We start from the raw sequence: 13,285 nt of genomic DNA on the forward strand, positions 1-13,285 counted from the left end.
CCTTGTCCATCAGCCCCTGGGGGTCAGTCAGGGCCATCACAAACTGTTATCTCAACATGCTAACTGGAACCAAGTTAGAATGAATTCCAATAAAAATCAAACAAATGATAGTCAAAAATGTGATTTCCCTATAAACTATGGTAAAGTTTATCCCCTCCCCAGGAGCAAACGTGAGACCTCAGGGTCATGAAATTCACAATTTTGGTAAAGCACCTTGAGACCCTTCTATGAAGAGTACATGTGTATTTGATTCTACTTTATTTTGGTCTTGAGAAGATGATTATTGAAATTTCAGTCAATTTGACCCCTTTTAGCCTTGCCCCCCTAGGTTCCCTTGGGGGTGAGGACCATATAATTCAGTTTTGGTTGACCTTTGGCCATGGAAAGTTTCTGCAAAATATGAAATTTGTCAAATTGTTTATGGTCACACATCGAGAGAGAAAAAAGGCAATCAGAATAGGTCATTTGAGACTTTGTTTCAGGTGACCTAAAAATTCACAGCAGTGGATGTATCGCCTTTGTTGTATCGCCTTTGTGCTCTACATTAGAAAAACTAGACAGAAAAAAAAGAGACAAATGAATTTTGCTATTTTCTAAGAAGAGATAAAATAAGAAGTCATTTTGTATCAAGGGCCATTACTATGTAAAAAAATTGGAGTAGGGAAAAGCCCCCCGGGCTATTTTACCTCATGATTTTGTTTATCTCTTGATGCCCAACAACGGTCATTGGTGGGGATTTCAATGGTTTCAAAAATATAACCAAACCAGAGATCCCAGAGAGATCTTGGCATCCACCATTAAATGATCCATATTAGTCAAATGAAAGACTGATATTTTCTCTTCTTTTCCCATCTTTCAAAATATTTTCTATTTATGATAACTTTATATCACATGCTATAGTAGGAGTAACCTGCAATTATCAAAATTCAAGATGGTCACCTGTTGGCCATGGTGACCCCAGGGCCTATTTTTACACCATGATTGCCATACAATGCTATATACGGTCATAGGGTGGGGATCTAAATGGTTCCAAAGATATATAACAAAGAAACGAAGTCCCGAGGGGTGGGAAAAGATCCCAGGGCCTAGTTTTACAACAGGATTGTCTTTATCTATAGGTGCCCAGCAATGATATATATGGTTATGGGGTGGGAATCTCTTAAACGGTTTCAAATACATGTCGTTTATAGCAATATATCCAAATTTTTCCCTTTTGTCCCCGCTTCTCAGCCCCACAATTTGTAGCTTTTTGAATCCCCATCACCAAAGATGCTACCACTCATATATCAGCATTCATCACTTAGTTCCAGTCTGTTGAGAGAAGTCGTTTATAGCAAAAAATTTCCCTTTTGGCCCCCCCCAAATGTAATATAAGGTTCAGAAATGTCAGAAATCTTTCTTATCGTCAAGATTTCATACTGGTGATGTAAGGTTCAGAAATGTCAGAAATCTTTCTTAGCATCAAGATTTCATACTGGTGATGTAAGGTTCAGAAATGTCAGAAATCTTTCTTATCGTCAAGATTTCATACTGGTGATGTATGGTTCAGAAATGTCAGAAATCTTTCTTATTGTCAAGATTTCATACTGGTGATGTATGGTTCAGAAATGTCAGAAATCTTTCTTATTGTCAAGATTTCATACTGGTGATGTAAGGTTCAGAAATGTCAGGAATCTTTCTTATTGTCAAGATTTTACACTGGTAATTTTATTTTCAGTTGTACTTGTCTTATAATTCCTAAGGACAGTCGGGTGGCACAGTACTAACACACTTGCCTGTGGGCAGTCAGGTGGCGTATGGATCACTTGCCTGACCATGTGTTTTTCTCTGGGTACTCCATATTCTTCCCACAGTATCCTCTTGCACTTCCATCCGGGCCAACAAGAGTGATTAATATGAATTTGTATTACTTATTTTGCAATTGTTGTAAAATAAAAACAAGTTAACAATTTTTTTTATATAATTTTTTTATTTATATTGAATTGAGGATGTAAATTTAAATCTCATTTCCTTTTTATCTCCTCGACAAAAAATAAGTATGGGTGTATTTCATCCTGATCATAGTATGTACATGTATAAACTGGTACATTATTTCTGTCATAAGAGATCCATTTCATTTCCTGAACTTTGTAAAACTTAGTGACAAAAGTAATAGGATGTTTACAGACACTTGTGTCAACTAAAAGTGATCTTTAGAGGCATATTTGGCCAGTATTTTGGCTGTAGTATGTCCATGTTGCGGTCGTAGGACATTTGCATGGCTGTCTCCATACCGTGTACCATTGCTGCTCCCTTTCCATACAACACAAGCATCTCCTGTGTCCGTCTTACACCAGGTCGCTCATGTGGTGCAGCAGTTGTTGGGGCTCGCTTTGTAGCTTTGGCTGTAAAACACAAAATGTTCAGATGAAAAATATTCTAACAGATCATATAAGGTATGTATGATTCAGCAAATGTGTCTTTTAAAATGTTGTAGACTTTCATATATATCCAGGTCCCAAGAAAACTTACAAACATTACTTAATGCAACAGTATTAGTACATTTGTTTTGTTTTGTAATTATGCTTTTAAACATTAACCTCTGTATCCCACGTTTTATACTAGACTCTATCCACAGACACATACCCAATGACTACAACAATGGATCGCTTTACAATTGACCCAATGATATTTAAATATCAACCTCAGGTTTTCCTATTTGTCTTGCCTTCCTATTGATAATTGTATACATGTATTTCATTCCAGTAGAGGATCTAAATTGATTCTGTCCTGGTAAGAATCTTATTAGTTTAGTTTATTAGTAACTAATACTTCTGTGTAAACATCTGTGTAAAATGTATAATAATATTACCAACCTCCTTCCAAATCAAGTCTGTTTTCTTCTTGTTCTTTATGGGTTTTCTGTGCATCTGGGTGCAAAATCAATCATGATTATTGTAAATGAATAATGCATTAATTATTATAAATTTTCAAAATCAATTGTATTAGCAAGAACAAGCAACTAAATCTTCATTATAAATCAATTGTACTACATAAAAGTGTCACAGTTTGTTACTACAATAGTCATTACCTTCAAATGGATATTATATTAATGTATTTTAATTTAAAGAAGCTGGAATGCTAACAGAGTATACACTGCTTGTAATTGTATAAGAATGCATAAAATGGCACCCAGTGTTTAGAAATGTATTTAGTTAACATCAACAAATGACAAGAGGCCCATGGGCCTTAACGGTCACCTGAGATTTGAAATATTTCAATAAATTTAATTGACCCTTTTTAGCACGACCCATCAGTCTAAGGGGTCAGTCAGGGCCAAAATGTGCATACCATTAAGCTGTCATCACATGCTGATAATATTAACAAAGTTGGAATGAATTCCATTAGAAATCAAACAAATGATAGTCAAAAATGTGATTTCCATATATGAACCTATAGTAAAGTTTACTCCCTCCCCAGGGGCAAAAGTGACACCCAAGGGTCATGAAATTCACAATTTTGGTCAAGCACCTTAAGACCCTTCTATCTCTGAAGAGTGTTTGATTCCACCATATCTGAGAGGAGAGAAGACGATTTTTGAAATTTCAGTCAATTTGACCATTTTTGGTCCCGCCCATCAGCCCCTGGGGGTCAATCAAAAAAACCTCATCCTGTAGCATCCTAAAAATGGTCAGTCATATACGCATTCATAACAATTTCACTTTCAATGATAGTGTACCATACCTCTTTCCTTCTTGTGTTGTTCAGATTTTGCAAAAAATTCCACCATGTCATCCGTAATTTCCATTTCAAACACTTCACTTTCACTGTCTGATGCCTGTTTTTTTTCCTGACTTGTCGAACCTTTGTCCTCCGTTGAGACTTGTCCACTATTGGTATTTCTTACACAGCCATGGTGTTGAAGACTCCTATTGCCCCGCCCTCTCCCACTTCCTCTTCGTCTATTCTTACCTCTATGCCTTGCTCCTATGTGGTATGGATTTTCTCGGGGAGTGAAGCCAGAATTTGGCCATTTGTAGGAGGGTGCAGCCCCTGCCCAAGGCATGCTACTCACAGGGAGGTGCCCTCCAAGATGATAACCCCTTGTGCTGTGAGGTTGGGTTAAGTTTTTTGTGACACTGTTATGTCTGTTGAACCAAGCCATACAGTGATAGTAATGTTTCCAATAGGTACGAAAACATGGCTGCAAATACCAATCAGGTTTATCAAATTCTGGAAGGCATTGCTGAAGTCTTTGTGTTTGTCAAAGTATCATCTTTAATATTTTCTTTATCTAAACTTGATATACTCAAGTCCAAATCTTGGGAATCACTCTTTGATAAATCCAATGAAAGCGAATCTTGGTCCATATCATCTTTAATTTTGCTACATCCATTTACTTGACAAATTGTATTTAAATCCTCAAGCTGTGATTGGCTATCGCTCTGCGATGTCACACTGGTAACTGTTGCTGTGCATGGATCAGAGTCTGTACTTGTGATGTCAAATGTTGATGAATCTGTACCAGAATCGCAGCCATTCAGCTGGCCATTCACTTCCTTAGCTGCCATGGCTATTGCTGGTTTACTTTCTCTGATTCACATGTACAGTTTATAAAACTGTCAACAACAATCCTCCTGGAAATTTATAAAAATCAAATTGATCAATTATAAAGATGTCCATTATAGGCAAAAGGCATGAATTGCTCTTAGTCTTAATAATCTAAACTTGAAAATGTTTCTGACAATACTTACACTCTGAATTTCACTCTGTGAGATACTTGAAAGTGCATCAGGTTAAAAAAAATCCCAGATGTCCTAAGATCATCCCTAGCACATTAACGCTTTTATAACCACAATATAGATAGATTTCAATGGCAGTTTTTTTTAAAATGCATAATATACATAAGTTAATATCTGAAGCATATCCTTTTTTCTAATTTTTGTTTTATTCATTTTAAATTATACTACAAGGCATACAAGTATACATGAATTGACTTTCACTTGAGGTTACATGGTAAATGCTCTAACCAACTAACTATCGCAGCCCCCATGATGAGTTAAGTATTCCAGTTTGGGACATGTTAGTGCTTTGAATGCTTGTTTTTTTTATTTGTTGTGAGTTGACCCAGGACTTGCATTTGTTAAAGATGCTACCCCTCCGATAGAGTGTAATAAATTGTTATTATTTTGACAATAAATGAAATTCAGTCCATGTATATATGCCTATTTAATACCTACAAATAAAATCAATAATTTTATACCGTCAAAAATTGTCGTAATGAAGCCAAGAAGCTACAAACTTTTGAACATCATAATCTACTTTGCATACACTTTACCTTGATCTCAGTGCATTCTGGGAGAGATTTACATACAGAAGAAAACACACATGGTGGACTTATTTTTATTCAGCTGGGACAACAATATATTGCCTGTTGCCTATCATAACTACAAATTTTAATTGCGAGCTTTTAATGCAAGCAGAAAATAAAAACTAAACAAACATTTCAATATTATCCGTTGCGAAAAATCACGATCCTGTGTATGTTGTCGCCCACGAACCGAAACGCTTTCTTAGTGTTATCCCCTTCGGACCCATTTTGCTGGATTGATACAAGTGTGATTTATCAACAGGTTTAAGCTGATGAACTATAAATAGTGAATCTGCAATCACTACATATCACAAAAGAAATCTTAACCATTGATTCAATCGCATCATATGCTTACAGTTTTCAGTAAAGATGACAACAGACCGAACGTTACACTACGTACGTGTGTACGTTACACACTTGCCTCTCCAATAAAAACTCAACTGTGTCATTTCCGCATGAGTTCCGATTTCGTTGTCGTTTATAATTCCACCTGTCTGTTCTCCCGATTGAAATCTTCCCTTTCTTCGTTCTCTTTCATAATCTAATTTATTCTTCCTTCTTTCTGGAGATGTTAGGCTAGCACATGTTACCTTCCTCGCTTCGCCATGTGGTTCCTACTCGTTTGTGTTTCTGTTTTCGGCGCATGCGCAATCAGTATTTCATTCAATATGGAGGCGGAGCGAAATGGAATTTCTTCGGGACGCAAATAATTATTTTAATTTTTTTAATTTTAAAGATAAACAAGAAGATGAAACTTTCCGAGGGTGGATATATTGTTAAGTGTGTAACTTTTATTGCTGAAGAAAAATACATACGAGTCTATTCGTGTTTTTAATTGATAAAAAAACGGTCTGTCGAAGGTGTAGCACCTTTAATGCATTGTATGTTTTTCTTAGAAGAAATGGTCATCTGAATCTATTGCACTAGTGTAGCGGAAATGGACCGGGTTGATCATTCGCAACCAGGGTGCTCAATTAGTAGAGTGTTCAACTAGTGTTCAGCGGTATCTGGTTCGAACCCTTGGTCTAGCCGTGCATTTATTCCACTCCTATAACAGATTTGCTGCCGTTGACCACTCCAAGTGAAAGGAAAGCTATTGGAGATTGAGAGGTTTTCTTGGAGATAAAGAACCTGGGTTGTGGTTGTCTTCAGAGGCGAAGACTTTGTGAAGGAAGGGATAGCGTAAAAGTAGAGAGTATAAGGTCACCTTCCTATCTCAGACTAGTGGGGATTTCACTTTAGACTATTGGTAAGATGTTTGCCTAGAGAGTGAAAGTTCGCTAGTTTGAAGCCTGGCATGGGCAGGGTATTTTTCATTATTCCTTCTTATTAATTATTAAACTATTACTTTTGAAACCTCAAGAAATGCAATTGTAGCACAGTGTTTGTTTGCTATATTATATATATATATATGCAATCCATTGTGTTTATCCGCGCTCCGCATTGTTGGTGCTTAGAATCTTATTACATTATGTATGTTCCTATGATCCGCACTCCGTTCCGCCGTACACGCGATGTCACGTGATTGCTACTTTCGTTTTATCTATGTAAGTTATTGTGTGACGTAATGTTTGTGTATCTGTCAATCATGTTGTCTCGTGACTGGACTGACTGACCACGGACACCTCCTGTGTCATGACTTGGACGCATTTCTTTTCCCGCCGTCTTCCCTTCTTTCTTTCCCTCGACTCTCTGCCGCACTTCTCAGCCAGACGTGGAGCTGTCCACATATACATACGGTCTCTGGCCATGGTTACGAAACCACTATAGCTATTTTGTTTACACTTTGTGCCAGGTCCCCAGCACCATATGCAGGGTGAGTACACTGAGTACAGCTGGTGATATTTTGTTAATTATTGCTATTATATTCTATAGGATTTTTATATATTTTATATTAAATAATACCGTATCGGTTATTATTGTATTTTCTAATAATTCTGGGCCGAAGCTAGATATAGGTTCAGTACATTTCATAGCCAGTTTATATACATATTTCTAACTATCCTTATTAGCTAGACCAGTTAATATATTTCTGAACCGTGTAATAATTCAGCCAGTGTGCGCGGGTATGTAAGTCCGTGTGAAAGCCATGCTAGTGTTTTGTATGTGTTTATTGTCTATAGGTCAGGTGCGTTTGTGTACGAAGTTCGTTTATATATACAGGGATCACCCTGGGTTGTAATTGCTATGGGAGAAATATCCCATAGTATTATTGAGAGGGAGATTTTTTTGTGGAGTGTGAGATTCCGTGGGCGCGCAGCGCCCACGGCTGACGAGCGAAGCGAGGATGGGGGGTGGGTTCGGGAGGGGGGTACCCCCCCTCCTGATAGGAAGGGGGGTCTGGGGGTCCTCCCCCAGAAAATTTTAAAACCTAGGTGCAAAATGGTGGCTTCTGAGGCCTTTTTGTCGTTCATCAAGGATTTATTTTTCCTTCAAAAAAACCTTTTTTTTAGTTGACATTTTCAATTTTGTTATTGATGCTTTGATTTTTTAGAGTCTATAAATGATATTAAATCTTAATATTTTATGATTCATTACATGAGTTGAAAAAGTCATATAAAGCACGGGTGGGCTATCCTGCTGGGTACCTCCAGGACGATATTGCAGTAGGACAGCACTTAAATATTATTTAAAAGAAAATTAACAAGAATTTTATTTTCATTATCAGATCTATTTATTTTCTAAAAATAACCCTAGCTTTAGTTGTGCGCCACTCCTTTAGAGCTGATTTGAAGTTGAACTCGGAAAGTGCAGCCCCACCAATCATGACTCTCATCAGCTGGTCACAGTGCTCCCCTGACAGCCTGTTTCTGAGGGGAGTTGTAACAGAATTTTGGGCTGAGAATGCCCGCTCACAGTCACTGGTGTGGACAGGGTGCGCCAATGCAAAAGAGGCCAGCATCAACAGGTTTGGAAAGTCTTCACCATGGTATTCCTTTATCAGCCCCCACAAGTCAGAGATGGAGTGCCTGGGGTAGCCTTGTGTCTTTACAACTTGCTTCAGCTGCAGAGATAATAATTAATATGTAATAATTTGTCATATTACATAAACTACAACTAATCATCAATGAGGTTTATTTTGTGGAGATTGAGGTAAACAATGTACGGACAGCATTACTTACAGCTCAAACAATCTACATGTATTTATAATTATTGTTAATTTTACCAGCACTTACTTTCATCCATTCATCCTGTGCCTTCTCTGCATCAATGATGGCAGGCGAAGTAGTCACCTGATCAACACGGTCAACCTTGTAAGTGTGTGTTTTTTCTTTCCCAAAGTGGTCGAGAAGGACAGCAAGAGACTCGTTTCCCCATGAAGCAAGGTCTTCATCTGTAAGGAGTGTAACTGGCCTCAAACCAAGCACACAAAAGCTGGTCATAATCTGCTTATCAGGAAATCTGTGCAAAATAAAGAAATTTAAACAGATTATAATTTTACACATTTCTTTAAATTACACCATTGATGTATCAATTTTAAAGTCAAAAGAAAAACAAGAAATAAGAGTAACAGACAGTTAATTATAAAATCACCATCTAAATCATAAATCTGGATAAGACGCCAAAGACAGTAACAAAAGGAAAGCATCCATCTGATCAGGATCCTACAACAAAATCACCTGCTGGACAAAGTGAACATGCCTTTAACCATCATTGATCACAGACACCGTGACACATCACCAAACCAAATCTGGACAACAACTGTAAAAATTCTTTAGTAGGTTTGTTTAGTTAATCGTTGACTTCTGACAAAAAAAAATCCTGAAATGTCAGAGCAGGCTCTTGAGTATCGGATTTATCCATTAACTGTGACATGTAAACACCATATGCAAGTCTCACCTTTTAGTGATGTTGTCCACCAATGCATGGATGAAGCGTTGTCGTGTTGACATATAGGAATACTTGGACTGCACAACCTTGTGGTGACTCTTAAATACCCCATCTACCAGGTCTACCTCTGCCTGCTTGGTGAATGTAGGCTTGTCCTTGTCTACAGTCCCATCCCTCAGCCTGATCAAGTCAGCCAAACATGCATCCACAGATGACTATATAAATTATTGAAGTGAATAAATTAAAGTAAATGAATATATCATAAATTTCAAAATGTGCAATATATGTTTCAAAGAATATATACTGCAGGTTGGTTCGGGATTTAGATTTCTGGATATTACATTGTTTTTTGAAATTAGTCATGCCTCATATCGTCTATGTCTGCATTATTTTTAAAAAGTATTTAAATTATTTTTGTGGCAGTCATTGTGCATTGACGGTTAACAAGGTATTAATTCAAAATTCATTATAAAATATTAATTTAGTCAGTGATAACTTATTTACTCTTTTAGCAGCAGATCTACAACTTACCTGAACAAGACCAATGTCTACATCTTTCTTTTGGAAGAAAAGGTTCAGTCTCATGATCGGCTGAAGAATGTCCATCATGGCATATGTCTGTAGGATGAAAAAGTCCTGTCCGATCTTCTTTTTGATGCCAATGGCCTTGGGATCTGTCTGGGTACTGAAGAAGGATATCAGGGAGTCAAATGTGCGGTACACTGCATCCAAGGCCTGGTAGAAGCTAAGCCATCGCACCTGATGGACCTCTCTGTATTTAAGGACAGGATCGTCAAGTAACTTCTGGACTGTGGCCACATCATCATTTCGTTTTGGCGACTTTTTAAAGTAGTAGAAGATGGACTCCAGGATGCCCTGATAATACTTCATGGCTGAAAAATATGAATTATTAAAACTAGAAAATGTTTGTGAAGCTTGTATCTAAAAATTAAACAGTTAATGTTGTGTACACTATTAGCAGTACTATTAGCTCTAAGCTGTCTGGTGCCATTTGATTTATAACATCTTTTTTAATTACCCGGAATATCCTCAGCAGCTTGTTCGGAACACAAAGCGATCCTGTGGGCTGAGCAGTGTGTGTTGATAATATGGGGGTTTTCCTTCAAAAACTGTCCAGTCAGGCCTTCCTTTCTGCCAGTCGTAACAGTGGCGCCATCTGTGCCCAGGCCTGGAATGATTAAGTTAACACAATATTTCATTTTTGGTCTTAAGTAAAATCCCTGATGTCAGTAAATAGAAGGTTGGAATAGCTGTAGGGTACAGTATCAATTCATTTTTACTTTTTAGCATTCTGTATCTATTACAAAATTGATATTAAAGGTGCTATTTACTTTTGTGTATCCCCCATATAGCCTTAAAGTACAAAATTGTTAATTGTGTAACTATAACAAACCTGTGACATCTTTGATGGCAATATTTCTGCCCTGGAGGTGCTTCTTTATTTCTTCAAAAATACCCCGCCCTGTCGCAGACTCTATCCTCATGTCCGTCAAGAAAAGTGTTGATGGCTTCATTGTCAGAGGCTGAACTATTCTGGCTGTAACGCACAATTTGTGATGGACAGCAATGTCTGTACTTTCATCAGTCATTATGGTCAGAACTGGGGATGCTTTCATCTGTTTTGTAACATCTTTGTCGATTGTAGAACTGATGGATTCAAGCAGGTCACATGCAGTATTATAGCTACAGTAGGTACTATTACATACATTTAAGGAATCCAAGTTTGGGGTGTTAAGTTCCTTAAGTAAGTTCATCAAACTTGTATATTTCGAAAGGGGGACACTCTCCTTTGCCATCCAATAAACAACTTTAAGACAGTTAACTATACCTTTCTCTTCCTTGGTATCGACAGAGGAAACAGCGGCATCCAACTGTTGACGACCAAGGGGGGCAAAAATAGCTCTTTTATGGTCTGCAGATTCCAGATGTCTCTGGATGGTTGTGGTTTTGAAATTATTTGTGCCTACAGCCATTGCATTTGAAAATGAACAATCCCTACATAATGAACACCACATCACATTTTCCTTCTCATCATGTTTGAGCCAGGAATGGAGGCTTTTCCACTTATCTTGGAATTTTAATTCTTTAGGAGTAATTTTCTCAGTAACATTTCGGACTTGAGTAAGGCTAGGTTGACTTTCACTTTGGTCCATAGATTCTACTACATTTGCCTCATTATTGCGATCGTGACTTGATACAGTTGAAGGTCTTTTAAAATATTTACCTATAGAGTAAGTATTTGTTTGGGAATCTCCAGATGTTCTTTTCTTGGACATGTTGAAGCAGAAAGAACTCAAAAAAAGCGTCTGCTTTATTTTCAAAACGGCTTCACTAGTTGCAAAAACGAAACTGGACATAATGCAGTAACAGAGAAAAAAACAACAACAACATTTAGGTTTGTTTGAAAGTATATGTTTATAAGTAAACTACATTGGTATTTTGCCTTTAATATGTTCACTATCATCTTTGCGTTAAAAAAACTTGATTTATTCGTACTAAAATGTCGGAATATCGTTCCTAGTCCGTTTACTATACGTTTTGTCATCGCGATCGGAATACCTCGGATGTGGTTATCCGGTTGCTTGCTTCACACAAATTCGAAGAGTTCCGAATGGTCATATATAGATCACTATAGCGCTTCAATTCGATGGGGTTTAACAAGCAAGCGTCCGAGTGACTACGTCAGCGAGCCCAATGGAGTGGTTAGCGATCGTGTAAGATGTCCGACGTGATTGCGGATGTTATTGTCAGTGTTAATGTTTTAATCGCTTATATAAAGAAAGCATGCGATCCACAGACAAAGAGCATGCGATTTTTAATCCCATTTGGAGAAATGAAGCGCGATATTTCTGGAAAATAGGGGTAAATATCGCGATATCGCGGCCCAGAGTGATCCCTGTATATATTTGTATTTTTAACATTGCAGGGACCATATTTGTGAGGAATAAAAGGAATTAGAACCGACGAACGTTTTGGTCATTCTTGCAAAAGAACCCTAATACCACACAATCCCCCCCCCCCCCCCCCCCCCCCCCCCCCAAAAAAAAAATCTAATTGTGCTGTGTAAATTGGACTGGGTTGATCATTGGCAACAAGATAGCTCAGTTGGTAGCTATATAGAGTGTCCGTCTAGAGTTTGGAAGGTCCCGGGTTCGAACCCCATTCTGGCTGCTTCATTTGCTCGTTCTCCTATTACATAATTGGCGAGCTTGCCAACCCTTATTTAAAGTATGGGGAGTATGCTTAGCAAGGGCCGATATTTGAACTTGTGGTCTTTGGTAGCGAAGACTTGAAAAAAGGAGGGAGAAATGTAGCGGAACTCGACTGGGTTGATCATCTGCGACCAGGTAGCTCAGTTGGTAGAGTGTCTGTCTAGAGTTCGGAGGGTCCCGGGTTCGAACCCCGGTCTGGCTGCTACATTTTCTCTTTCCCCTGTTACAATTGTATGTATCTACATTCATAGGTGCTTTGGGTAAGAAATTATATATGTGCATTTTATATGTGTATTGGATAGTCTCTATAATAATTTATTTAAAATGTCTAACACCATCTGCCCAAGCACTTGTGTCTACACATAGGTGCTTAGCACGTTTATAAGTCCAAGACCGATTATAGACTAATATGTAGAGATTCTCTTTATATTAGTCTATATAAGCGGTCTTGGACTTATAAACGTGCTAAGCACCTATGCTTAGGGGAGGCTAGAGAGGGTACTGTAGGAGAGATTAGTGAGGGCAGGAATGATTTGAAAGATACATTGGTATCTATGATATTTGAGGCTTACGTGTGTCACAGTGTAGCATCAGAAGAAATCGTCTTCTTTCTGTAGAACTTGCGAATTGATCAACGTTGTGTGACGTTATGGACGTGATTTTATTACTGACAAACATTCCAGGGAGCAAGATTAGTTTATACCAATGGAGAAACCGATCGATGTGTATATCCGGTAAAAAGAGAGTACAATGCCTGTTATTCCAGTCTAATATTCTTACTGCAATTCCAATTGTTACATTTTTTGATTTGTTATTTTTCTGACCGTACAAATAGAAACTATTAAAATCTGAATTCCTTGCCGATATACTG

At 37.8% G+C, this 13,285-nt stretch overlaps 2 protein-coding genes across 2 annotated transcripts; both read right to left on the reverse strand.

Annotated features, from left to right (window-relative positions):
• Positions 1–1,949: 1,949 nt before the first annotated feature.
• Positions 1,950–13,033, reverse strand: LOC117328950 (gem-associated protein 8-like). The gene is made up of 4 exons (XM_033886581.1): positions 12,987–13,033; positions 3,724–4,616; positions 2,856–2,909; positions 1,950–2,384 (listed from the first exon to the last, which is right to left on the reverse strand). The coding sequence occupies exons 2-4, from the start codon at positions 4,142–4,144 to the stop codon at positions 2,176–2,178; spliced, it is 684 nt and encodes a 227-aa protein (XP_033742472.1). The 5' UTR covers positions 4,145–4,616; positions 12,987–13,033; the 3' UTR covers positions 1,950–2,175.
• On the reverse strand, positions 7,836–11,765 carry LOC117328948 (transmembrane protein C17orf113-like). Its single transcript, XM_033886580.1, has 6 exons — positions 10,596–11,765; positions 10,221–10,370; positions 9,713–10,074; positions 9,191–9,396; positions 8,527–8,752; positions 7,836–8,354 (listed from the first exon to the last, which is right to left on the reverse strand). The coding sequence occupies exons 1-6, from the start codon at positions 11,557–11,559 to the stop codon at positions 8,025–8,027; spliced, it is 2,238 nt and encodes a 745-aa protein (XP_033742471.1). The 5' UTR covers positions 11,560–11,765; the 3' UTR covers positions 7,836–8,024.
• Positions 13,034–13,285: the final 252 nt, after the last annotated feature.

The sequence above is a fragment of the Pecten maximus genome, chromosome 6, assembly GCF_902652985.1.
Source record: "Pecten maximus chromosome 6, xPecMax1.1, whole genome shotgun sequence".
Classification (NCBI taxonomy): domain Eukaryota; kingdom Metazoa; phylum Mollusca; class Bivalvia; order Pectinida; family Pectinidae; genus Pecten; species Pecten maximus.